This window comes from Prenolepis imparis, unplaced genomic scaffold (assembly GCF_030444845.1).
Source record: "Prenolepis imparis isolate NDT839.2.m4 unplaced genomic scaffold, iyPreImpa1.0 SCAF_4, whole genome shotgun sequence".
Classification (NCBI taxonomy): domain Eukaryota; kingdom Metazoa; phylum Arthropoda; class Insecta; order Hymenoptera; family Formicidae; genus Prenolepis; species Prenolepis imparis.
In genome coordinates this window covers 12,089,953-12,116,523 of record NW_028141162.1, presented here as the reverse complement: position 1 = coordinate 12,116,523, position 26,571 = coordinate 12,089,953, and the positions used below count along the sequence as shown (strand labels likewise).

The 26,571-nt window shown below is 35.1% G+C and overlaps 2 protein-coding genes across 2 annotated transcripts; both read right to left on the bottom strand.

The window, feature by feature from the left end:
- Positions 1 to 731: 731 nt before the first annotated feature.
- Cht (choline transporter) lies at positions 732 to 18,303 on the bottom strand. The gene is made up of 7 exons (XM_083036417.1): positions 17,886 to 18,303; positions 16,386 to 16,730; positions 14,672 to 15,042; positions 12,766 to 13,070; positions 11,103 to 11,382; positions 9,335 to 9,552; positions 732 to 8,629 (listed from the first exon to the last, which is right to left on the bottom strand). Exons 3-7 carry the CDS (start codon positions 14,943 to 14,945, stop codon positions 7,913 to 7,915), a joined length of 1,794 nt encoding a protein of 597 aa, XP_082892543.1. The 5' UTR covers positions 14,946 to 15,042; positions 16,386 to 16,730; positions 17,886 to 18,303; the 3' UTR covers positions 732 to 7,912.
- A 3,184-nt stretch (positions 18,304 to 21,487) lies between these two features.
- On the bottom strand, positions 21,488 to 26,548 carry LOC145935274 (peritrophin-1-like). The gene is made up of 3 exons (XM_083036438.1): positions 25,852 to 26,548; positions 24,167 to 24,406; positions 21,488 to 21,770 (listed from the first exon to the last, which is right to left on the bottom strand). Exons 2-3 carry the CDS (start codon positions 24,401 to 24,403, stop codon positions 21,711 to 21,713), a joined length of 297 nt encoding a protein of 98 aa, XP_082892564.1. The 5' UTR covers positions 24,404 to 24,406; positions 25,852 to 26,548; the 3' UTR covers positions 21,488 to 21,710.
- Between the last annotated feature and the right edge of the window lie 23 nt (positions 26,549 to 26,571).

The following is a 26,571-nucleotide window of genomic DNA, read 5'->3' as shown; positions in this document are numbered from 1 at the left end:
TGTTCGTATATTCTGTTATCATTAGAGAATTACATCACAATTGCAAGACGAATGAAAATGATGTAAATCTATACGTAACCAAGTTAAATCGAGCTAATAATTTTACTAACAAATAATTATTTGTTAAACCAAATAATTTTTTCAGATAATAATTATGTGGTACTTATTTTGCAATTAACAAAAATTAATGCAAGTCGATATTTTTGTAGATTCTTCGCTTTTTTTTCTTTTCGCTCTTCTTTACAAATTCATTCTTCGTAACGTAGCATCTGAAATAATTCTCGATCCTCCAAATACCAGAGTTCATGTTCATGCTCTTTGAAGGATGCAAAGGTTAGCAAGGGTGGCATTCACAGTCGCGACTCGAGAAGATTTTAATGACACGTTTCTTCAAATTATTATTCGCACAACAATTATTTTTTATTATATATAAGTTCTTAATTCTTCATCTGCATATTTAAAATGATAAAAAAGTTCTCTCTTCAAGTATTCGATAGCTCGAGAGCTTGGCTTCATCTGCTCTCACATTATTCCTTTAAGACGCTATTGTGAAACGTTGTACTCCACAATCTTCGAAGTAAATAAGCTTTATTCTTGGATCGAGCTTGAAGAAGGAAAAGTTCATGCGGTACTAGATGAAGCTATCTCAAGCTGTTTATAACTCGTCTCATCGAGATTATGCAAACATAATCGTCGCGACGTAATTGACCACACCAAATAAGAACCGTCCGACGTTTTTGTACACCGTTTATTTTTAACACTTACAATCAACATTTCTTTTCGTTTGTCAATTATACACGTATAATGTCATATAATACAGTAACGCTTCTGAAATACATATACATAAGTATACTCTTTCGGGCAAGAAGGATAAGTGGATGGAGAGGGGAAAGGCGGGAAATGGGGAGAGAGGGATAGGGGGAAGGGTCTGGTTTGCTTTTTTTTATACATTATTAATTACATGATTAATTAATACTCTACGTTAGGTAGTCACCCCGTGCGTTTGGGACGCAGTAATATTAAGTATATACGCCATTTGTTTGGTCTCTAAGCGGTAAAATAATCGACGATTTCCCATTCGGCCGGAGAGATCGTCCTCGTTAATCCTTATCAAGCTATTGACTCGCGGCCTTTCGCATTTCATTTCTTTTTCCTTTCCTTTTCACGCGGTACAGAGTATTAGCTATCGATTCGCAATTTTATTTTGCGACGAATTGACGTCGCTCTAAGGAGAATAACAAATCCCTAAATACATAAGTTCTTTCCAGATTAATTCGATTTTCTCTTTGAATTGAAAAAATAGTTTTCCAAATTAAAAATAAAAAAAGACTAATTTTTCGCTGCAAACACACAGCTGGAATAAATTTAAGATATTTAATATATTAAATTAGATAAAAATGTCAATATTTTATGGTCATATAAATAACTCGTATTCTCTTACTCATGAGGATTCTGTATATCAAAGAAAATGTAGAAAATTTTGAGCTTTGTATACTTTAGCCATTTATATTATATTCGCGATTCGAATTTTGGAAAGTGCTGGATTTAAATAATCTAGAATACAAATTGTTGCGACACAAAAAACTTGTGTTAACAGGATTTCCAAAACTCGTCGCTCCTCGGATAAACGGCTCGTGCACTCAAAGCTGCGCATTCAAGAATTAAGAAAGAATGCTCGTGACTCAAAAGAAGCACGAGCATGTCTTCCTCTCGCCCGATTTTTAAGAGCGACAAACGCTTCCTAAAGGGAATATATATTCTATATATACATATCTCATAGTATTTTATATATATATATCTTATTACGCGCATCTCCTTCTCTCTTTTCTCTGCGACTAAATTATCTAATATACAATAGAGCACACTTTATGATATGTATAGGTTTCTCGTTGTATCGCTGATTACAACGTCGATTGATATGTAGATGATACGTGGCCGTCTTATGAGAATAGCCTCATAAGCTATAACGTCTATTAGTTTTTTTTCCGCGTTTTTGACACGCGACTTCCCTTCCATCCTTAAATTCGTAGAAAAGAAATTATGAGACCTATTTAAGAGAGCTCGATCAATCTCGAAGCCCAAACATAGATCGAGATAGGCAAATTCATCATGACGCTAGATTAAAAATGAGGTCAATATCGCGCGAAATTTACAATAATTACACTGAAATGTAATGTATTTTTTTTACGAATGAGAATGTAGAAAAATAAATGCCAGGGTTAGAGAAGATGTAAGAATTCAAGAACTCAAGAAATTCAATACTTACATCTTAACAATTTATGATATATAATCTTCAAAACCAAATTATTCTTAAAAAATTCTCGGCAACGCTATGAGAATGTGAGAACAAGGCCTGAAAATTTTATGTGCGTTCAAAAATTTAAATCTACAATTCACATAATTAAATTAAACAAGCCCTTTCAAAGTCCTTATTATTTCCAATTATTTAAATCAAATTAGAAACAAAAGTATGTAAGTAAATTTTTTTGTATTCGAAAACGATTGTGGGCTTGCTAAAACACGACTGTACACTCTTGGGGAAAACCGTTAAAAGGCTGAAAGTGAACATTGTGTATAAAAATAATTCGCGATACTTTCGTTCGTGATACTTTCGTATTCCGGTGCGAGACGGTCTTAAACACGGTTCATTGCACCGCGATATACTTTCTTAGCTTCGACAGAAATCTAATAAGGATAATAATTGCGACGCTTCTTCTTCAACGAGTCTTTGTTGTCCACGAGCGTCTCCGATTAGCTAGCCGGCTAGCGAGACTCGTCATCGTTTTTAATATTCGAGTGAAAGTCCGCCAAGTTTATAATGACGAACGAACGGAAATGCACGGAAATGCATGCCACGAAGACGAGCTCCTCGGACTCGTTCGTGGATATCCCCCACTTTGCAATTCCAGTCGCATCCTCCGTCGTTTCTCTCTGCGCGAACGAGAGTATCCTCGCGCTCGTAATTTCACCTCGAGATTTACCGAGCGGATAATACGTCGGCGCGCATCAGGAAACGGATAGCGACTTCCGGACAAATTGCAGGGGATCCATAAAGATTTTCGTGCATATACGCGGATACCTCGTATCCATTGAATAATTCCGCGGAAGAGAAGCTCGTGAACGAACTGGTGCATGAATGAACGACGTGGCGCCACAAACGATTTAAACGCGGTGTTTGTCGCGAAAAGAAGAATCATCGTAAACAATTTTCTTTCAAAAAGTGAAAAGGAAGATGTTAACATGTTCTAACACTCAAAATACTTCCTAAAATAAATAATTTATAAAAGTGGTAAAGACACGGAGAAATAACGTATGTACATATTTTTGGATAACTTAGAATATTTTTTTTAGAATTGCACATAAGGGGGACTTTTACCTTATATGTGGGTTACTGTTACTCGTTGAAGTATAAAAGAAGTTTTCTTTAATTCCTGATATTACAAATACGTCGCTCTTCCCCCTTTTTTTTTCTTCCACATATATGATATTATTTAATATCATAATATTATTTAAATAATTTTATTTAAAAGCGCCTCCATATCCAACGTCATTTAATAGTATCGATATTAAAATTCTGATGTCTCAAACATATAAGAGATTCTATATATTTTTTATATATATTATGCCTACGAATTAACAATCTTGCACATTTAAAAATTTTAACACGGAGGCAAGTCTTACGTGGAGTCTTATGAGCAATTTAACAAGCGAACAAGAAATTCTGATCTAACAAGAGAATAAAAAATGTCTTTGCAAATTAGAAAAATATACTCGACTCACACACACTGCTCTATAGTATAAATAATCGATATATATATAAATATATATATATATATATATCGATATATATATATTTATATATATTTATGCATCTTGTCTGGAAAAATGGTAATTAGAGATATTTGCAAGCACGAATGAATCTGTCGTTATTCACGCGGCGATACATGAGAGGAAAAACAATTAAACGATAAGATACGATTTAACTTAACCACGTTACATGCGCAAAATTACCAAGTCAGAGACGCTCTTATCACAATTCATCGGGTGAGTAGGAACTAAGAGTACAAAACTGTTCTACTGACTACGAAATTATCTACAATATCTCATCCCGTCGTTACACGCAATGTCGCGTTTCGAGATTCGAGAAGCGACGAGTGCGCTTGTAATGTTGCAAAATCAAATTAATTGCATGTAATCGCCGATCAGAGGCAGAACTGCACAAAAACTAACGAAACTATAAGCGCTTCTGTCACAGCTTTTTCTAATTTCTAATTCTTAGAAATATTTGAATTTCTTAAAATTATTTAATGTCGCAAATTTTCCTCTTAATCCTTCCCCCCATTATATTTTTTCCCTGAAAGTTATCATAATTTAGATCTCAGCCTCTTAAATCTCGAAACGCGACGTTCTCATTCTCTTTGGCGTTAAATAACAATAGAATACATGAGCAATCAGGTATAACGAGCGTAATATTCTAGATCTTTTCTAGGCAATTTATGCGCAATATATTGCATAGCATCCTCGAGAGCGGCGCTATAATATATATACATATATATATATACATTCATATATACATATATATGAATGACATAACAAACGGTTCCCCTCAAAATTAACAATGACGGCGATAACTCGTACCTGCGATATTAACACCTATGGATTCTTTTAGTCTTCTCGTGTATGTATAACGTGTACGTATGTATATTTATATATAGAGAAACAGAATGGTCTCTAAACTTTCTCATTATTCTTTTTCTCATTATTCACTAAATCATCCATCTTTCTTATTTTACTGCATTTTACTGCTCATTGATTACATCATACATTTATTTATATACTATATGATAAACACAACGGATCTGCGCTAAAAGCGATCTGCCTGATAAAGTTTCGCGAGTCGCGTTTGATATAATACATTTTCTAATAAATACAAAAAAAACAAACTATCAGCTTCTGACTATTGAAAAAAATTTCAATATGTTTAATATGAAAATTTCAATTATCTATTAAAGACTAAAATTTATTAGATTCCATTATTCCAAAATTAATTTTCTGCGAACTACATTTGATATTGATTTCTTCTATTTTTCATATCAGTATCATATTTATCGCAGCATAAAAAATACTAAAATTCTCCTAATGAAAAAAATCTGTCGCATGACAATTTCTTTTTAAAAAATGATCGATATATAATGGGATCGATCTCGCGCGTGAGTAAGGAACCTGAAATCCTACGACGAGCGACCATCCTTTAACTAGAATTAACTAGATCATCCTCCGGTGCCACCCGGTTCTAACGATGCATATATGTATTTCTGTTACTTTAGCACGTAAATGGATATGTGTGTGTGTGTGTGTGTGTGTGTGTCTTGTGTGTTCGACTGGGCGAAGCAAGGGAAGAACGATCGATTGCAAGTACAAAAGCTTCGTATTAGCTCTTCTCCTAACACCGACATGGACAGCCGACATTACATTAACTAATTATAGCGCGAACTAATTGTAGTGAGAGAGAGACGCGATAGGATGGCATACTGGATGGATAAAGTTTTTTTTCTAACACGCCTCGAAGGAGCGCCGGTCGATCGATATTTATCGCCAGTACGGCGAAGATGTCCAGAACATTGTTAAATCTCCATAATAAGAAAAAAAGATCCAAAGGTTGTCGTAAAGAATATTAATTCCAAGAGAAATAGTAAAATATTTTACGTTATCGTTACAAAACACTGATACTAAAGTATTTTTTTTTTTTTTTTACAAAAATTCAGGTAAAAAGTGGGGCTAACATTTTATAATATTAATATTTTTTTAACGATAACTATTATTAGGTTTTTTGAGATGTGTCGATTTGAAACTTGACATTTCTCGATAATTATTGGAGAATTGCCAAAATTTTGACACATATTGTATAAAAATAACAATTGTCGATATCTATTATAGTTTGACGATAAATATTAATCATTTACACTCTCATTCGAATCATATTTTTATCATACGTTTTTAACGCTAAATGCATCTCTCTGATCATTTTTGCATTTTTCTTTAAAAACATTTTTTCATATTTATTTCCTTAAATAATGAATTAAATTGATGAGAATCAGACAGCTGCATTTAGCACAAAACTCGTAAAGTAAAAATATGCGAGATCTCAAAAACACACACACGTATCGCGTATCCCCTTTCCCGACTCTTTTACCTCTCGCAACTTTTAAACACGTCGATTACCAAGCTTCAAGTTTCAATCCTACTAAAGTTTATTTTTTCATATTAAGCGAAGATTGAAATTGCATTATCTGCAGGGGTCAGAGATTGCGGTTAACCTCGCTTTTATAACGATAAATTATCCTTCTCGTTCGTGCGTCCTATACCACGCAAAATCGAGAGAAAGTACGCGATACGTTTATACGTATATAATTCTATACAAACGCATTGGCCGCTCGGTTTAATTCATTTCTAACAAAGCAAACTGCGCGATCGATCCAGCTCCGATGGGTATTCCTGGCGATTCTCGCGATTTCCTTCAGGCAGATCGCTCATCACTTCGCGAGACGCTCTCAAGCAGCTTTTTATTAAACTCTAAATATATATATATATTTCTTTGTGTATATATATTATCTGCATATATATATATATATTTACCTATTTTATATATATATATATATATATATATATATATATATATACTTCTCCAAAAAGAAAACAAGGAAATCACTAGGCCTAATTGGCGGTGCGGGGTAGGGACGCCCGGCCCGAGTACATCCGAAGCTCCGACTTCCGGTTCGGAAACGCTTTACTTATCCCCTTGTCGCTCGTGCGTACTTTTCCGGTCACCCTTTACCTTTACCTCTGTTTTTATCTTTATCTTTTCTTTGCTATTTTCTTTTTTCTTTCTTCTTTTTTCCCCCATCTTTTCTCATCTGAGCAGCGACACGGAAACACGAACGCGAGCGAACGCGGACAGGTACAGATCGTTACACGGGCACCAGCGCGCAAACATACACTCTAACGCAAACACGCAGTCACTCAATCACATACACTCGCACATGTATTCAATCACAGATACGACACATACACACACGCGAAAGAAACTTCGTGTCGGACTTACCGCAGGCCACCGCATTGTTGGCTCATCTCGGAGCTCCGTCATCGTACAGGGCGGGTAGGAAAAGGAAAAAGCAAAATTATGTGTATGTATGTATGTATATGTGTGTAAAACGAAACACCATAAGTTTGCGTAACTGGCCGGGAAAGTCCGAAAGTCGATTAACACTAAGAACGACCCCAAAGCGACGGACAATTTATGTCACACAGAGACAATTTCGATCATCTAACGATAATCGCGATAATTATCTTCGTAATTCGCGGAGACACGTTATTAGAGAAAGCAATGTTACTTAGATATACGATCATGCGCCGCGTCAATAAATTAGTTTCAAGATGCAAAGGAATTTGTGCGGAAATGAATTGGATGTTTTAGCATTTAAGTCTTATCCAGCGCGAGAGCACAATTTCTTCCAGACGAAGTAATTATTCGATAAATATCTTCGGCAAATAAATATTTTGACAAACAGAGCATTTTAAAAACCGTGTTATTTTAGATAGATGAATATTTTTAGCAAATAAAATATTTTAACAAACAGAGCATTTCATAAATATAAATATAAATAAATAAATAAAAATAGATATATTTTTATAATATTTTTATAAAAATATATTTATTTTTATTTATGTGTAAGAGCAAAAGCAAAGTCCGTAGAAAATCAACTGCGTCGTACGAACGAATCGCGTTAAACGAAAGTAGAAAAGAAGAGGAGAATCGGGGAAATAGGGAAGCTGAGGGAAAGAGGAACGAAAGACAGAGACCCGCACCGCCGCACTTATTGTTGGTCACAGCATCCGATCACGGAACCAGGACTTAGAACGCGGTGCTGGATTGCGGCTGCCGGGGCGCACCACCGGGCACGTTCACCAGGTGTCCCCCGGTGCCACCGCCGCCGCCGCCGACGACGCCATCCGGCGCACCGCCGATCATCGTACATCCCGGCTCCATGTCGTAGTCCGGCTCGAGCGCAGGATTCACTCGGCCGTTCGATTCGTCCTTGCTGCCGTAGAGCCTGCCGACACCCGCAGCTAGGACGGCCATCTGTTCGCCCTCGGCCGGATCCGGACCCACCCGCTCGACGTCCTCCGGGATGTTCACCACGCACCTAAAGACGTCGTAGCCCGGCGCGAGCCGACCCGTCAGGAAGGCGAATTGCGTGCCATACGACACTCCCACCAGTGTGATCAGCGACAGCAGCATCGCCATCGTTCTGAAGGGGAACATCTGCGTCGCCGTTTCCTTGTTGTATCCCGGATAGTGAATCAGCGCCGGCAGACCCATTATCGGCTCGCCGCCGCTGATACGAACCAGGAAGGCGATTATATACGCCGACAGGCTGCCGTAGGTGTTGCAGTAGTCCTTGAAATGCACCACCATCAGCAGCTGCGGGAACAGGATCACGTAGACCAAGTCCGAGCACATCGACCAGAGGCCGTAGATCGACGGTATCGTGAGTGCCATCACGGTGCTCAGCACGCCGACCACGCCGATCCCCGCCCGCATCACCCAGATGATCTCCATCTCCGACGCCTGCACAGGAGGTCGCGGACCCACCGTGGGTCAGTTTCTCGTGGTTGCCGGCGATAAACGAATAGTGGAAGGAACATTCCGTGGAATTCGTCACACTTTTTGTGCATCGTGCATTAGATTTCGCGAATAACACGATAACAATTGCCTTTCGTCGTGAGAAATCGATACGCTCGCATAACATTTATTTTAAATAAAAATCAACGTGATAGAGCAGTGCGTAGCAAGACGTTAACATTTAAATGTGCAATTCATGCAATTTGGACACATGATAAATAATATTTATGTAATATATGCAGCAACTTGTTCCTACTGACAAGAGACTAAAAATATACGAAATTCTGCGTTTTTGCAATTGATAAAAAATATTTCAACTTTGAAAAACTTACATAAAAATAATTATAATATAATTTATGCGAAAATGTTTTTGTAATAAACAGTCAAAAAGAGTTCAATTATATAAATTGGCATTAAAAAATTAACAAATACGAGAAAAGCGAGAACAGGGTAATTATCAAAAATTAATCAGCACAGAGACTTTACAAGAAGCTCGTTATAAAGTCTTGTTTTATACAAAGGGGCCTTAGAAATATGCTTCGACACGTGCGACATACTCGTGTCAAGAGGTTTCAGCGTGCGCATAAATGCAAGCAAGATGAAGTATATACGAGGGGAAAAATAATGGGATGAGATGGCCAAAAGACTTACCCGCTGACGGAAGATCAATTTGTAAACGTTTCTAGCAAACATCGAACTAGCAGAGAGGATGCTGCTGTCCGCAGAAGACATCACCGCCGCCGATACCGCTCCTAATCCGAAGAAGGAGACGAAGTCCGGTGTCAGATGTTGCAGGACCAGCGGCAGAATCATGCTGGTCTCCGATTCCGTGAAAGGATAAGGACCAGTATACCCCGTCTCGTTCCAAGCTGCAACACAAAAGATTGTGCGTTTCTGACGACAAATCTGCAAAATTCGAAGTACAAATATGTCTTCTATTTTCTCGTTATAATTTTTGCCAGGGGAAAATAATTTTTACATATGTCAAATATTAAAAGAAAATTGTATTCAGAAAATTAAAATTTGATTGCGAAATAAAAGATTCTATGTCTTTTGCAAGATATAAATATATAATTATTTCTTATAATTTTTGTATTAAACAATTAACGTACATACAGTAATATATAATCCTTTAAATAAAAATTTACTTTTATTATTAGACAAGTTTTGTTAAAATTCAATCCCTATCACTGCTTGTCTCAGCTATCTTTATTTTTATTCGAGAGCTTGCATCTCCGAATTTAATTAAATTTTTTATTTCTTTATTTCTCGTTTTCATCCGCCTACGTGCTTGGCATCCTTCCATATATCAACGAAGAACTGCATTTGATATTTGATATAGCTACTGCATATATGTATATACATATCGGCTAATATTTAGCTAAAATAATATATAGTAATCTAAAGGGCAAAGGAGAATACAATAGTTCACTCCCATCGTTTCGATTTATATTATGCTTGTTCCATATATCTAAATTTTTTTAGCGTCACGCCCACGATAATCGCGTAATTCAGTTCTTTTTCTCTCTATACATCTATGTATCTGTTTCTCTTTCTTCTCGCCCCAGTCGTCTGTGATCCTTCCGCAACATACCAATGCAGGATACCGAATTAGTTCCGGCGACGTAGCCGCGCGTTTGCGTTGTAGCGGGCGAGTCGCATTACGACCCTCGCCCTCGTGAAGGCAACGCCACATGGCGAGGTCCCACGCTATTGTACACGCCGCGGGGCACCCGGGACACCCCTCGACCATCCGCGTCTTTCGCGACCATTTCTGGCCCCCTTTCCTCGCTCGCCACCGCGCCGCTTGTAAATACCAGCAGTTCTCTCTTTGTCTCTCTCTCGCGCCACTAAATGTCAAGTAGCCTTCGAATGCGAAGAGGAGAGAGCGTGGGAGAGGAGCGGAGCAACCCCCAGGTTTCTCTAATTCGATCCTCTCGTGCCAGAGGCTCGCGAAGGGGACGACGCGTTACTGCACCCTCGAACGAGACGGTGACGAGCTCTCGGGGACGAAGAGGACGAAACGAAAAACGCCTCTCGTTTTATTATTAATATGCCTAAATTGGGCTCTTTCTCTCGTTGTCGGACCGATCGTTAAGACATCTTTTCTCTCCGCGAAGAAAAAAACGCCGCTTTATCAATTTATTGTTCGTTGCATTTTATTTCAATATTTATTTAAACGTTTCTATTTGTCCTATACAATGATATTTATACAAAAATAATGTACAAAATAAAAACGCGAGAGAATGTTTAAAATAAAATTTTAATAAGTTTAAGAATAAATTTTTAAAAATAAATTTAAAGAAGGAATACGTATGTGTGACGCAGCAAAAGTATCTTCTTCAAAGAAAAATGTAACGGTGACAAATCAGCCTGTCGCTTCAATTAATTAATCAGTAATTAAATGTATAGTACTCACAAGTTGCTTTGGCGATCGCTCCAATGAGAACAGGAGGAATTGCCATGAGGATGCATCCCGCAGCGGCAACGTAACTCAATATTTGAGCTCTCCCCGCGGTTTTCGAGGAGAGAACGCGTTGGAAGTACACTTGCCAAGGTATACCGCCGAATATCAAAAGTAAACCGTAATCCAAATAAGACCAGTACTCCTCGGGCTCCACTTTGCCGATCCAATCAACGTCCATGGAACTAAGGGAGTCTACCTTCGGATTCGTCCAAGCGAACGGAATACACATCCACTGTCAACAGAAAGCATTACGCTGCCTTTTACAAGATTGCGATACATTGCATACAAAGATTGATATCTATACCGATACCCTTGACTTTTAATCACTCGACTACTATCGTAATTAGTTACCTCTTTTACAAGGTTAAAAACTGTTAATCTTTAAAAAAATACGATACTCGCATATGTTATATTTTATAATCTAAGTAAAATAAAATTATTTGCTTCACAATAATTAAAAATGTAATAAAAAATAAAGAAGCATTCGTTAATAAAAAATTAGCTCTATCGTGAAAATGTCATGATATTGTAGCATCTATTTTACAAAGAATTTTTTGATTATGTATAATTAAAGAGAAAATAATTATAGTAATAAAAATAAAATATATCTTAAAAATTCTTTTCATGTATGATTTAATAAGAAAATATAAATCTTTAATCTGTGACTGGTTGATGCAAGCCATTCAGATTCTTTTTCTAGATAAAGCATCTATTTCGGTAGTACGATTATTATCTTTGAACGGTCTGATATTATCGCGCGATTAATCACAGTTAATGGATGTCGGTCTCGTGATGGAGGAACGAGTTTGCATTCAGAAAGAGAAGTTGTGCAAAGCTCAAAATGAAAATATCATGAATACACACAAAACGAGTTAATAATTTAAATTTAATAAATTAGAAATCAGTCTATAATTTGAAAACGCAACATTAAAATTATGTTACATGCTTTAATACTTCAAATGAAAATTCGAGCACAAATTTAGCATTTGTTAATTAATTTAAAAGCGTATATAAATTTAACAAATATAAATTTAACAGCTATTTCTTCTTTTAACTCTTAATTCCGATTGACGTATCTAGAATAATAAGACCTTTGAATTTGTAGAGTGTTAAAGTTCGCCATTGTAACGGAAGCCTCCTCGACATAGTCTCGTAGAAATAATAGCTCGATAACATTCTTAACGGGAAGTGGGTCACTGCTTATACGTCACCGAGTATAAATTTGGTAATATAAACGCTCGCAGTAGCGGGGCCACGATATCGATCAGCTCGTATTGTACCAGAGGCTCGTCCGACCGAGTCCATTGCACGAGATCAAACAAAGTATGGTTAAATTTATCGGAATTTTGCTCCACTTGTGAAATGTAAAAAAAGACATGCAATCGAGCTCAGTGATAGCAACGGAATATGATTTTTTTAATAAAATTTTAGATAGACTTTATTTTTCTCGACGAAATTTTATATTAAATTATATATAATTATTTTCATTGTACATTTAAATAGTTGTGTCAAGTTTGTTTATAAAAAATATTAATGAAACAAATAAAACGAATATTTGTGTCGAGAGATCGAGATATCAAGTTTACACGTTTATGCAAAAATTGCGATCGCTTACCAGACCGATGAATATGCAAAAGAGTTGAATGACGTCGGTGTAAGCGACGGAATAGAGACCGCCGAAGAGGGTGTAGAAAACCGCGATACAAGCGCTCAGGATGACGGAGGTGCCCTGGTCCATGTCGATGATGACCGCCAACGTGGCTCCCAGGGCCGCGAGGATGCCCGCCGCCCAGAAGACTTCGCCGCAAAGGGCAGGCAGAAAGAGGAGGCCTCCCATCCGCTCCCCGAACGCGTCTTGAAGCGGATCCAGCATCGTGACGTACCCCTGCTGTCGCATCTTGTTCGCGAAGAAAATACCACCTGCGACAGAATCGTCGAAACCATTGAGCACGAATCATTAACGCAATTCCGATTAACTTTATTAAATACAGGATGTTTCGATCAACTTTATTAGATACAGGATGTTTCGGAGAATTTCGGATGAACAGAAGAGCCAAATAAACAAGAAGCTTATTACGAAGGTATTATAAAATTCTTGCTCGTTAAAGAAATAAGACTCTATATAATGAGAGCTATTTGCATTTTAATTAAAGATTTTTTAATGGACGCGACTATCTGTTGTTTGAAAAGAATATATTTGAATTTCATTAAAGGATATTTTCTCTCTTTTCATTAGTTCGTTTTACTTTATTAGTGTTTTATAAATACTTTATTAGCTTGAATAATCTTTAATAATCGTGTCAAGTGAATTTATGAAGCAATTTTTCTTAATACGAGACCATGACTTTCGCTTATAAATTCGATTTGTTCTTTATAAATGGTTTGCACGAAGAAATATTTCGCTCTCTAAATAATAAAATAATAGCTCGTGGAATTATATCCCGAAAGTCTGACGTGCAATCAATCCTATTGACAATTCTTTTTAATTGTCCTATAATAATCTATACATTGCTATATAAAGTTTTTCAATTAAATTTTACGAAAGAACGAAATGTATGCCGAATAGAAAAATTAAATTTAAAGTATTACAATTCAAAACGGGAGCTTCATTTTTTAATTCTCCTGGTTCCTGGTAAAAACGGAAAGGAAATATATCAAAATTTGACAAACGAGATTTCAAGAACCAGAAATCTGTACTTCGAAAAATTTACTCATAAATTTTTTTCTCAATGTTTTACTCGACGACCATTCATAGATATATAGATACGGCAAAGCCACGCTTTCAATGGACGACTTATAGTCGCGTTTATTCTTTGTCGAGGTCGTTCGGCTGCGCGCGAGACATTGGTAACAAAGTTATCGCTTTTATATGTGCAAGAGTGCCGATAGCAAACACTCCACTGGCTGTCTGTTATATTACAGGAATTCTATTGTCGTAACTCGTGACGCTTGACCATAAGCATTTCTGTCTAACATCGTATAAAGAAAGCCGCGACATCGATCGACAATCCCTCTCGATCGTTCTTTCGTCGGTCTTTGCGTTTGAGCTTGCGTTTGTAAACTCCACCCGGTTGATTAAGACGAGCTTATACAGCACATTGTAAAAAAAAGTTTCGTTTCTACGATACCGATAATGCTATTATTAATATATTTTTACCAATTTCCTAACTTTGATTATGCGATAAGTTACTAAAGCAAAAAATTTGCACGTCAAGAAAGTTGCAATTTAAGAAAAGTGCATAAATTAATATATATGACATTTTTTCTTTAAATCACAATTTTTCTTTTCTTAATTCGAATCATTTATAGAGAAAGACACATAGTACTTGTACGAAATAATTAATTTATTTATACGTGTATTGTGTGTGTGTGTGTGTGTGTGTGGAAAAGATGTGTTTTCGACGTTTTAAGTTATACACATATATATTTTTTAATCCAAATATTTGCATAAATTTCTCGCGAAAAAATTAAAAAAATACAGTAATGGCTGAAAAGGCCGAAGTGCATTTTTTTAAACTCACCGAAAACGAGACTGAGGGCATATCCGAAGGGCGCCTGACACCAAACTAGGCCCCTCGTGTAGATCGCCTCGGCGGTGCCGTTGATGTAACCACCGCCAACCCAGGTCGCCGTCATCGTGAATATCCCGACGAAGAGCCCGATCGAGCGACCGGCTAACATGATCTCCTCCTCGGAGTCGTTGCCCGCCTCCTTTTTCCTGGCCGCCCATATTCCCACGCCCAGGATCAACATATAAAAGAGAACGATCGAGACCACCCCAGCGATGTTAATCATCTTCGGGGAATAGAGGTCCACCGGCGCGAGTTCGAGATGACGGAGACGTAGGTCTGAGAAATTCGGCGGTCGATCCCCTTTAGGATCGTCCGGATATCTGAATTCACACAATTTTAGAAAAATCATTCATTTTCGGGAAATTTGTCTAGTGGAGAAAATTCGAGAAAATTTCGCACTTTTAAATGCCTATCTGATCAATTCTCAGGTAAAAAAATATCGACAAAACATGAAAAATATTATAATACGCATCGCACTTTGAAAACGTGAAAGTTATAATTCAAAAGAATTATTGTTGATATTGTTGATAAGAAAAAGATATCGCAAAAATAAAAATTATTTAATTCCTCTTCTAAATTATTATTATTATTATTATTAAAAATAAATCTTATTAAAAATATGTATATAAAATTATTATATTATTATTTATAGAAAATTATGATTTCTAAAATTAAATCTATCACTGAATGAACTTTGTCTTTGAATTAACTTGTGATATTATAATTTAATCGCGCAATCTTGCTTTTTGCAAAATTACTTAATAAGAATTAACCTTTTGTATCGTGACCTTTGTTCATAGTGCAATGTGTTCTTGACTGTTAAACGAAAAAAAATCTAGGCAAACAGATTCTCTTCCTTTGTCTGCTAGCAACCGATGATGGTTTATATCACCGCAAATGTAAAAGCTTCAGCGTGGGTTTTACAAAGAACTTGTATCAATTTCGCGTAGAATGTATTAAAGTCTTCCGCTTGATTAACATCGTGGCCGTCACGCTCGCGCCCAACAAGTGCAGCTAAGCGCAAATATTATGTTTCTACCCGAGGGGCATTTAAATCGCTCGAGCGAGTTCACCCTCTAATCCTGTTAGGCGCGGTCTACCCGAGGCGTCGCGCAGCTCGGCTTCAAAAAGACGTAGCTTTGATTAAATACGGATACGCATTTACGCAGAGATGTAGAATAGAAAAATTGCGACCCTTTTCTTTCAAAGAAAAAAAGAAAAAAATTTTTTTTAATTTGCACAAAGGATTGCAACTTATTGAATCATATTAAATATACGTGTTCTAAGATAGGATCGAAAACTTGAATCTTGGAAGCTTTGATCTGCGAAGCGAGATCGATAGGAATAAAGGCATGTTCTTACTAATAAAAATCATATCGCGAGCAACGAATGAAGATTGAAATGTCAAAAGGAAAATGCGGTAAAATCAAGAGGAAGAGACTCGGTTCGCAAAATATCTGTGTGTTCCTATGAAACGCAGGATTGTCAAAAATTTTTTTCCCGAGACAAATAAACTCCTTTTTCAGGAACAAGAATAAGATCAGAGTTTCCAAATATTGAAGTCGCCGTTTCACAAAATTATGATGAACTTTTAACGGGGGCGAAAAGCCCCGCGAGAGAAACTGGATTAGATCACCCGCGACTAAATAGGGGGAGTGTGTACCTTTGAAATCCCCGCGAGGTACAATCACGCAACAGCGGGGGGCAGCCTCACACGGGCACCGGTGGCATGTCCTGATGACGGTGCTTCCAGGAAGCCGACGACGACGCTGGGTTGGGGTTCGGGGGGCAGCAGTCGCCCCACCGGAGCGAGGTCTTCTGGGAGGGGCTATTCCTTGTCCTAAACGCGAGGCCGCCCATGGGCGCTGATGGCCATCGATTTTCACCCAACTCACCGAGCCCGCTGCTTCCCTGCCTGCCTGGTTTCTTCGTTTCCACCCTCCCCCCTCGCCTTCTTCCTGCGCCCACGGCACCGGAACCGATCGCGGGGATCAGCACGGTCCTTCACCTGGAACAACGAAGATCGCGTTATTATCGCGGATATTCGACACGAAAGAACAGACGAGAAAAGTTACCATGAAGAGTCTTCTTCATCTTAAGACAAAGATTCACATAATATTTCAATTCACGTTCAAAGCAAAGTTTGTATCAAGGTCGCTTAATACCAAATCGACCGTAGAAATCGTTTTATTATCGCTACTTTCAACTAATCAACCATGAAACTTATATTCTTAGAAACTTGCAACTTGCGAAAAAAAATGTCGATATTTTTTATTAAGAAAATATCAATTCTTTTTAAAAAAACTTTTGGGTATAAAATAGAAGACTGACATTTTTTCAAATAGCCGTCTATTATCGGTCATTTGTGTTAATTTTATTTTTATAATATATATACAAAGTTTTCTCAAGATTTTTTGCAATATATTTATCTTTTGCAATATATGTATCTTTCCATGACACAATGCACTTTTAATATAAATTTTTTTCTCTCTTATAAGTAATATTTTTTAACTCATTTTGACAAAATTAAAAAAAAACAAATTAAATTGTTTATCTTTCTTTTTCTTTTATATTTTAGGGTTGATTATAATTCGTTCTAGAAATAGACAAATAATCAGAGAAGCAAAGATTTAAATTAATCGACCACATAGTTGGTCTGCGAAATATTTTATAATATTTTATTTATAATTTAGCGTTAAAAATTTAGCTTATCAATGTGTAAGACTGTTACAGAAAAAAGTACATATTATAAGAAAAATATGGAGAACACATATATTATTTTATAAAATAATGACACACACGATAAAGTTCGTTTCATGAGTGCTGCTATATTCACATGATTTTATATCTGTGCAAAAATACATACACATACTTTGATTTTTATTTATAGATTTATATGAATTATTTAGCGAGTATGTATTCTAAAGCTGGTCGATAATCACTTTATAGCATTACGTCGATCGAAACGAAATTGTTTTGCATAGCTATAATAGGAACGAAATGTATGGACAACTTTTATGCATAGAATGAAATGATACAACGAAATGATTTTTATCGTCAACATTTTCTACCGCAATCGACCTTGCTTCAGAGAGAGAAAGAATAACAATTCTAATTCACCACGAAAAGTTTGCTCAAAATACTACAATGTACAATTACTCACGAGCAAGTTTCTTGCGTCTTTCCTGAACAGCTCTCCCAATCCCTGCAGGAACCCAAAAAAGTAGCGGCCGCGACTACCTCATAGTACGTGGGACCAATTCTTAGCGCAGGCGATCGGTGAGGTACCAAGTGGTCGAGTCGGAGTAGAACCGGCGACGAAGACGGGGTGCAGAGTTTCGGTTTCGCGTGATGAAAATTACCGGTGCCGAAGAGGGTGTGCGGATCGAACGGATGTCGGCGTGTCGTTTCTCGTCGTCGTAAACCGTGATCGTGATTCTCGCAGCCGCCGCCGTCGTCGTCGTCGTTGTTGTCGGAACGACGCTGCCGTGTACGTCGTCGTCCCGAGCAGTCGCGGAGGCTACCTCGTACTGAGGCGGTCAACCGTCTGCCGTCTCGCGCGAGGACTCCGTCGTCAACGTCGACGAAGGGAGGGCATTGGTGGTGTGATATTGATTCAATCCTTGTGACGTCACAGCGCGCGGGGGTGCGCAGCGCCCATGTCATCCCTCTTGCCCCTTTCCCGGTCACCGAGGTCTCCCTCTCGCGTCTCCTCACCGCGCGCGTCACCCGTTCACCCCTTACCATCATCCCCTTTCATCCTTCCTTCGCGAACTCGACGCCCCCGCCGGGGACGAAGCGGGGGGCGTGGACTACCCCAAGCTGGCCGCCGCGAGTCTGCGCCCCCGACCGCGTCGCGATGCTCCCCCGTTGATGAAGATCGCGCCCCTCCGCTCCCTTCCGCTCTCTCTTCTCACCCCTTTCGCACGGGGCGAACGGATGAGCGGAAATTCGGGGGGAAGAAGGTGAACGACGAGACCGATTCAGGAGATGAAAAGCCGGTCCTAATGTCGCCCTCTTCGGGGCGCGTTATTTCCTGGCGAACGCCACGTATGCGTGGGTTGATTCCTCTTACTCGTGAAGAATCGAGCAAATCCGATCAAGCAATTTTCTTAAAGCGTTACGAGGTGTTCTGGTATCGTCGCATGTCTTCTCGACAGCTAACATTAGCGTATATAAATTATAAACGCTTTAGAAACGATAAAAAGAAACTCGTCGATACTGTTGGAATCGGAGTTTCACATTGGACATTAAAAGCTCTTTAAACTACATTTAGTGGAATAGCAAAACCTGTCAGAAAATTTAATGACACTTTAATAAAGATTTAAATTAAGTTATAAATGTGATGTATTGTCTGTACTGTTGTCTGTTTTTAGTTGTAATATTGTGAATTATATTAGTTTATTTATTTTATAAAAGTACAAATATAAAATACAAAGTATAAAAGTACAAATTACTTAATTGAATTTTAATAGTAGTCGTATGTTATATATAAATGTTTAATAAGAAGTCTTCATTAAAAGCAATTATACAACACGACGTGTCGCAAAACGAATAATTCGTTTATAAATAATCAATAATCTTAGGTATAATTTTTTTATTCGAATGTAAAAGTGATGAAAAGATATTTTCGCTAGAAAAAGAAAAAAAGTATTGTTCAATAATAGCTTTCTCTCCTTTTATCTCGATTGGAAAATTCTCAGATATAGATATAATATCCGAACCTCGTAAATATTCTAACAGATTTTCGCTGACGAAACTCACATCTTCATTGTAGAGTTATGTCCTGAAAATTCTAGAATATCTAGAATTGAAACGTCTGCAGTAACATTTTGGATTCTCTAGGTGCACGGGCGCGTAGGTGGAAGTTTATGGAGGCAAGAGGTGGAACGAGGGTGGAGGATGGAGAACGTTTCGGTAGAAAGGGGCACGACTTAGGGAATCGATCATTCCGAAAAATATATATGCCCGACATTAAAATCATCCTATAGTTAACCAAGTGAGCGAAGGTTAACTATAGAATTAATGCATTTTTCATAAAACCATTGATCAGATTATTATTATTATTATTATTAAAAAGGGTGCGATATCTTGTTGAAACGAGGGTGGAGAAATCGGATTTTAAAAAGAAATGAAACATTCGAGCGTGAAATGTCATGTGTCGAATTATGAAATAGAATCTGAATATAAAACGGGACACATGTCGGTACTTATATCTCGGTAAATATATCTTTACAGCACAGTTTTGCAAAGCGATATAACTGCAGAATAACTCAAATTTATCAATACTTAAATTTGTGTAAATTGTGCGAATGATAATTTGCTAATTGAAATGTGAGAATTGTGACCTCTGCAACTTTAATTTATATTCTCGCTATGCCGAAAATATAAATTAAAGTTGCAGAAAAGAATGATTGCTACAAAATAAAATATTAATATAATTATTATAATAAAATATTATAAAAACAAATAATATGTTATAATACCTTATCTGCGATTAAGATTTTTTGACAGAAATCAGCTGATAACTGTTAAAAATATTAATCGAGAATAAGATATTATAACATATTATTAAAAACATATTACTATTTTACATTTTATAACATATTATTATTTTAAAATTTAATTAGCAAATTAACGCTTTATTAATATTTTTTGACAGAAATCAGCTGATTAAAGCGTTAATTTGCTAATTAATTTTTAAAGTAAGAATATGTTATAAAAATTAAAATAATAATATATTTTAAATAATATGTTATTATTCCTTAAACTCGATTAATATTTTTGACAGTTATCAGCTGATTTCTGTCAAAAAATATTAATCGGAGATAAGGCATTATAATATATTTTATTTGCAACATATTACTATTTTAATTTTTATAACCTATTATTATTTTAAAATTTAATTAGCAAATTAACGCTTTATTAATATTTTTTTACAAAAATCAGCTAATTAAAGCGTTAATTTGTTAATTAAATTTTAAAATAATAGTATGTAATAAAAATTATAAAATAATAATATGCTTTAAATAAAATGTTATAGTACTTTAAAACTCGATTAATATTTTTTGACACTTATCAGCTGATTTCTGTCAAAAAATATTATTCGAGTTTAAAGTATTATAACATATTATTTATAACATTATTATTTTAATTTTTTAAAGTTTAAAGAAACTTTATATAAAAATCTCATTCTCTTCTATTTAAAATTGAGGAATGGTGCGCGCGTAGCGCGCGCTTGTGTTATTCTAGTAAGTTGTGTTATTCTAGTAGTACTTGTATATATAAAAGCAAATAAATTAAAGTTGTCCTTTTTAAATAATTTATGAAATTTCGAAATTGCCAATTTCATATGAATGCCGAGAATAATGCGCGATTATCACGGCATTCAAAATGTTGACGTCAAAACTGATGATTGTGAGGAGAAAACAATGAAAACCTATTAATGGCTGAGTAAACCTATTAATGGCTATGTTTGTTTATAAATAAAAAAGAAAGAACATAGCGAAATATGATTTTTTCAGTCTGAAACAATACCTATAAATGCGGATAATTACAAGAATAGTTTATTAAGATAGAAAAGGCAAATTTTCTGGTTGTTTCTCCAATTTCCCATAGTCAATATCCTTTGACCCATTTAAACAAATTAAAAATTGTACTCGCATCATGTCATATTATATTTTATCTTATTTTAAATATAGAAATATAATATGAATTCCTCGTTTCAGCTGTAAATTTCACAACATAAAAGTTTTTCCTTTTTAACAGAATTAAGAAATATTATGTATAAAATATTTGTGCACTGACGACAAATTATTATTTATAATATATTCTTATCTAATTATTTTATTTTTTATTCAACTTTTTTAAAATGGCGTAAGATAATTTATAATATAAGATTCTTAATACGAATATATATGTATGTATGTATATAATATATATACTTTCCACAATGTGGATATGATCGATAGATGTTCAATCGGATGATTCAACCTTGCCAGCAAGGTACACAGTTGGCATTTTGTCGGGTGTCACATATACCAGTATTCTGAAATGGAAATATATTAAATATGAATGAAGATCATTCATTCTAATAAAAAATCTCTTACAAGAAATAAATTTCTTAAGAAATCGAAACAAGAATTGAAATGAAGAAGAGAATAAAATAAAATCAAAGAAAATTGTTGTCAAATAAATTTTTAATATGAAAAATCCACGGATTTCACAATAGATTCTTATCAATTCCGCCTCTCTTCAAAAGGACTTTTGCGAGAGTGACGCGATGTTGCGGGCGCGCATAAAGAGTGACAAATTAAAAACGACGGATCTAATCGAGCGGGTTCAAGCGACCCTGTCGACCCCGCTCGTCACGAAGTCAAGCACCGATGGTCCGCGGAGAACCGGTGAATTGAAATTCGTCCGGTCACGTGTCAGGTGAAGTACCCGGGGATGACAATATGCACGTGCGCCACCCGTGCGGCTCGTAACTGGATACGAGACTGGGGGTGTTTTACCATCGTATCGGGGTTATCGAAGGGCGATACGAGGCCGCGACTCTCGGTCCACACGTGACGCACTTGTAGATCACAAACGGGATATCGTGTTTCGGGATAAGATCGATTCGCGACCACTCTTTCACCTCGTGTATGCTAGTTTTATTATACGGAACAACACTCCATTGCGTAGAGGGTCACATTACTGTGTTTTCCGCTGGATTTGATACCTAATCAGTGATACAATTCTAAATTGATTGTGTCAATGAGTGTTAAAAAATGTTAAAAAGTATTCTATAGATAAAAGTGAATTTTTGAGAAATTAATAACGAAAATATAAATTATTTTTTATTTTAATTATTAGTGTTTAATGAGATCGAACAAATCGAAATGAATTTTCTTGACATAATGATTAGCATTGATTGAATGCATTGAGTGGATGAATAATTAAAACAGATATAATTGGAGAAAATTAATTAATCAGAAGTATTCTGAAACTCTCCTCTATAGAATTAAACTGTATTTTCAGCAAATGACGAATTGTCATTATCACTGATCCCATATCCCATTATAATGATTTTCGCCAGCATCGCAAATGCTACTTCTCACAAATGATGCAGATATCAGTATAAATTTCCTATAAAAGGAATGAATACATATGTATGTATATCTATATTGAGATTCATCTATCTATCTTGTAAAAGTTATCTTATTTATAGCATGCAATATATGATGAATATACAATATAATGAATATATAATGAATTGAAAAAATATATAATGAATTAAAAATAAAACGTCGGAACAAAATAAATCGAGCCAACTCGATTTCGACATGTTTAAGAATTGAGTTTATAGTAAAAATATATCTAAAAAAGAAAATTGCATGCGGCGAGATTTTTTAATATTTTCGCGGATTTTATTATCAAAAATGTGACTATCGCTATTAATAACTCTTGCAAAAGAATTAAATTAAGATTATTCTATATCAGAAATTAAGAAAACAATAAATTAATTTTTTTTCACGTTTAAATGGGTTGAAGCACGCAACATAATGATGTAGTCTAGTGTATATACATACATCATGTTATTTCAAAGAAATCCAATAGCGAGACACAATATTTATGAAGCTTGGTACATGTATCGTAGATAATATGTACACGAGGACGAGAAACTAATGAGACATCGTGTCACGAGAGGTCGATGAAGATGAATGAGATCGCATCTGTCTCTTGCGTCGCGGAGAGTTCTTCGGGGTATAGGAACACGATCGATGCAGTACGCGGGGTTTTCGCGTGATGTGCGGCACTACGAATAAATCCGTGAAATATCCGTGAAGAACACGATATGGTAGAATATATATTTTTAAATCGTGTAAACCACAAGCGACGCACAAGTATGTTATTGGTAATAATTTCCGCATTAAGCAAAATTGTGTAATATTTCACAAAATTACTATTCGCATTAAACGAAACAAAATGGAAGAATGAAAAAATTGAAGATTAACGAGACGCTTAATCACACAATATATCTCGCTATATAGGAGTTATTCTTGAAATTAAAAATAAATATTGCATTCTTAAATAATATATATATTTAAGACTGCGAACAAATACAACGTGGCATTTTTATATCCTAAAATTTTATTTTTTATAAGTGTGTGAAAAAATAGGCACATATTTTACAAGTGTGTAAAAAAATTAATATTTTTAAAATAAATACTTAATAAATATGTATTTAATACGTGCATATTTAAAAAGTAAATTAAAAAATTTTAAATTAATTTTAAAAAATATAAAGAATATAAAAAATTTGAGAATTTTTGTTTTATTTTAACATTTGTTCTCTATTTTACATCTCCTCCGCCTGTATATCTTTTGTAGCGTAATAAATCACTTTTCATCAACTACTTTCTAACTTCAAGTAATTTTATAGAAGACTTCGACGCTTACCTTATTAAAGACCAAATCTGCCGGACATGCAACGGTGCGAGGACCGGATTCTTCGCAGACGATGTATTGCAGGCAATCCAAGGGATAGGGCAAAACGATTGGCGCGCCGTCGTTAGCTTTCGTGGCTGGACACTTCGGAGTTTGGCATTGAGAAGATAAAGTATCGTCAGACAATGGAAACGGTGGTCCAGCGACGACAGAAGCAATGATCAGGCAAAGCAACACGATGTACTTCATTTTCTGCAATTAAGCATTTTTTTTTTTTAATGATCAATAACATAAAGAGTATTTTATTTCCGATATGTAGAATATACAGATACAAGTGCAGGTAAAAAGATGTTCTTTTTTTTATTCAATCAAATGTGTGTGTGCTAATAATGATTCTCGTGCTGTATTTTCTCTTGGTATTCTAATCTCCGTTAAAGAGCATGTAGCATATAAGGTAAACCGAAACTTTCTACCTGCCTAAATTATTCTTTGCAAGTGAACGCGTACGTGCTAGTAGAGTTAACGCACGTGCTTCGACAATTCTTATAATTTAAAATGTCGCCGCTCCTACTTCTTCAAAATAGATGCTGTAATCGGTACTTAAAATGCAAGCTTGCTTGCTATATTAACATTTGTTTTAGCTTTATTCACTTCGCGAATATGCCTTATACACGTTGTACACATACGTCATAAGATATTCTAAACTCGATTTTTATTCAATTTGCATAAATAGAAATCTAGTTTAAAAAATCAGCAATAATTAAATTATTATAAGTTAAATGTAGATCAATTTAAATATTAATTAAAATCAAAAACTTTAAAAATATTTAATTTGTTCTTTATAATGTAAAAATATTATTGATTGATTATAATTAGCGAAAGTCCAAAAACTAACTAATAATACAATTTGAAATTTTTTGTATCAGGGATTGTTTATTTATTTATTTATTTTTTTTCTATAAAAAGGAATTGGATATCGTTTCACAAGCTTGTATTGGTGGTGCCATCTACTAGCAAGTGATAAAACAATTCAAGAGAACAAGGTAATAATTATGTAATAATGTAAATTGATATATAATTTTACAAATATAAAAATATTAACAAAAGTTTTGTTCTTAATTAAAATAAATAAATTATTCACAATGAATATCAATTTTGTAATAATCGTGTTATAAAATATCTATGGCATATTGATTTAAAATACCAAACTATCGATAATAAATTTAACTCAATTATAAAACAATTTTAACATTTTCATTATCTTCACTTATGTTTTCAAAAATTAAATTTTTAATATTGTATAATTTGAAAAATTCTTGGCAAAAGCAATTTGTTAGAAGACAGATTTTTAAAAATTTGTATTTATATAACTATATATTTATTTGTATTTATAATTACAAAATTTTAGAGACTGTAAAAAGTAACGACTTACTTGAATCACAATATAAAATAATATTTTTGCAAAGAATTTTAATTAAATAATATAAATTGTCTTATTGTCATAAAAAGATATCGGATTTTAATACTAGACACTCATTAAATAATAGTTTCAAATATTTTAAAATCAGACATTAAAAAATTTTAGAAAGGTTACTTAAAATATTTTAATCCTAAGAAAATTTCTGTTTTGAACAGACAATGAAGCAATCAAACTAGCTATTATAATATAACTATTAATGAATTTAAAAAAATCTCACCTTGCTCGATGTTACAATAGATCGTCAAAAATCAAGATTACCGCGATCTATGCGGCGTCCATCCTTATATTCCTCCCAACTTGGATCCAGAAAACAAGTTTAAAACTCACAATCAGATAAATTCATTCGAGGGCCAAAGATCGATGCACGGATTAAATCACTGAATAAAAAAAGAAGTTCTCCTTCTCGGAAGAGAGCTGGTTCGACGAGTTTTATAAATCATGTAAACAAAACACGTTTTCACGACGGTGTCTCATTTAGAAAATAAAAAGATCTTTCTTCTGTTTTACAATAAGTGTGATATTCAGCGTTTAACATACGCAAAATACGTATGTTAAACGAAGAGAAAATTTTTAAATAGAATAATTCGGAGACATCTCATCAGTGTAAAAACTATATACCACGAGTCTTACTTTATTAAGTTTCTAAATCGTTACATCATTGTTCAAGAGTCCAATCAAATAACCAAATAATCATATCAAAATTTTAAAAAAGATATTTGTTCAAAGATATATATTTCACAGCACTATGCCTCAAAAATCTAAATAAGTAAAAATAGTATAAAATATATAAAGAACGTTGCGAAATTAGGCAACGCACGTGTCTCTCCACGTGATATATAAATAATTTATATTAGAAGACAAATATAAATATGCATTAGATTCTTGGAAATTGCATATTTTCTCTACAAAATTCATACTGACATTAAAAATTCAGTAC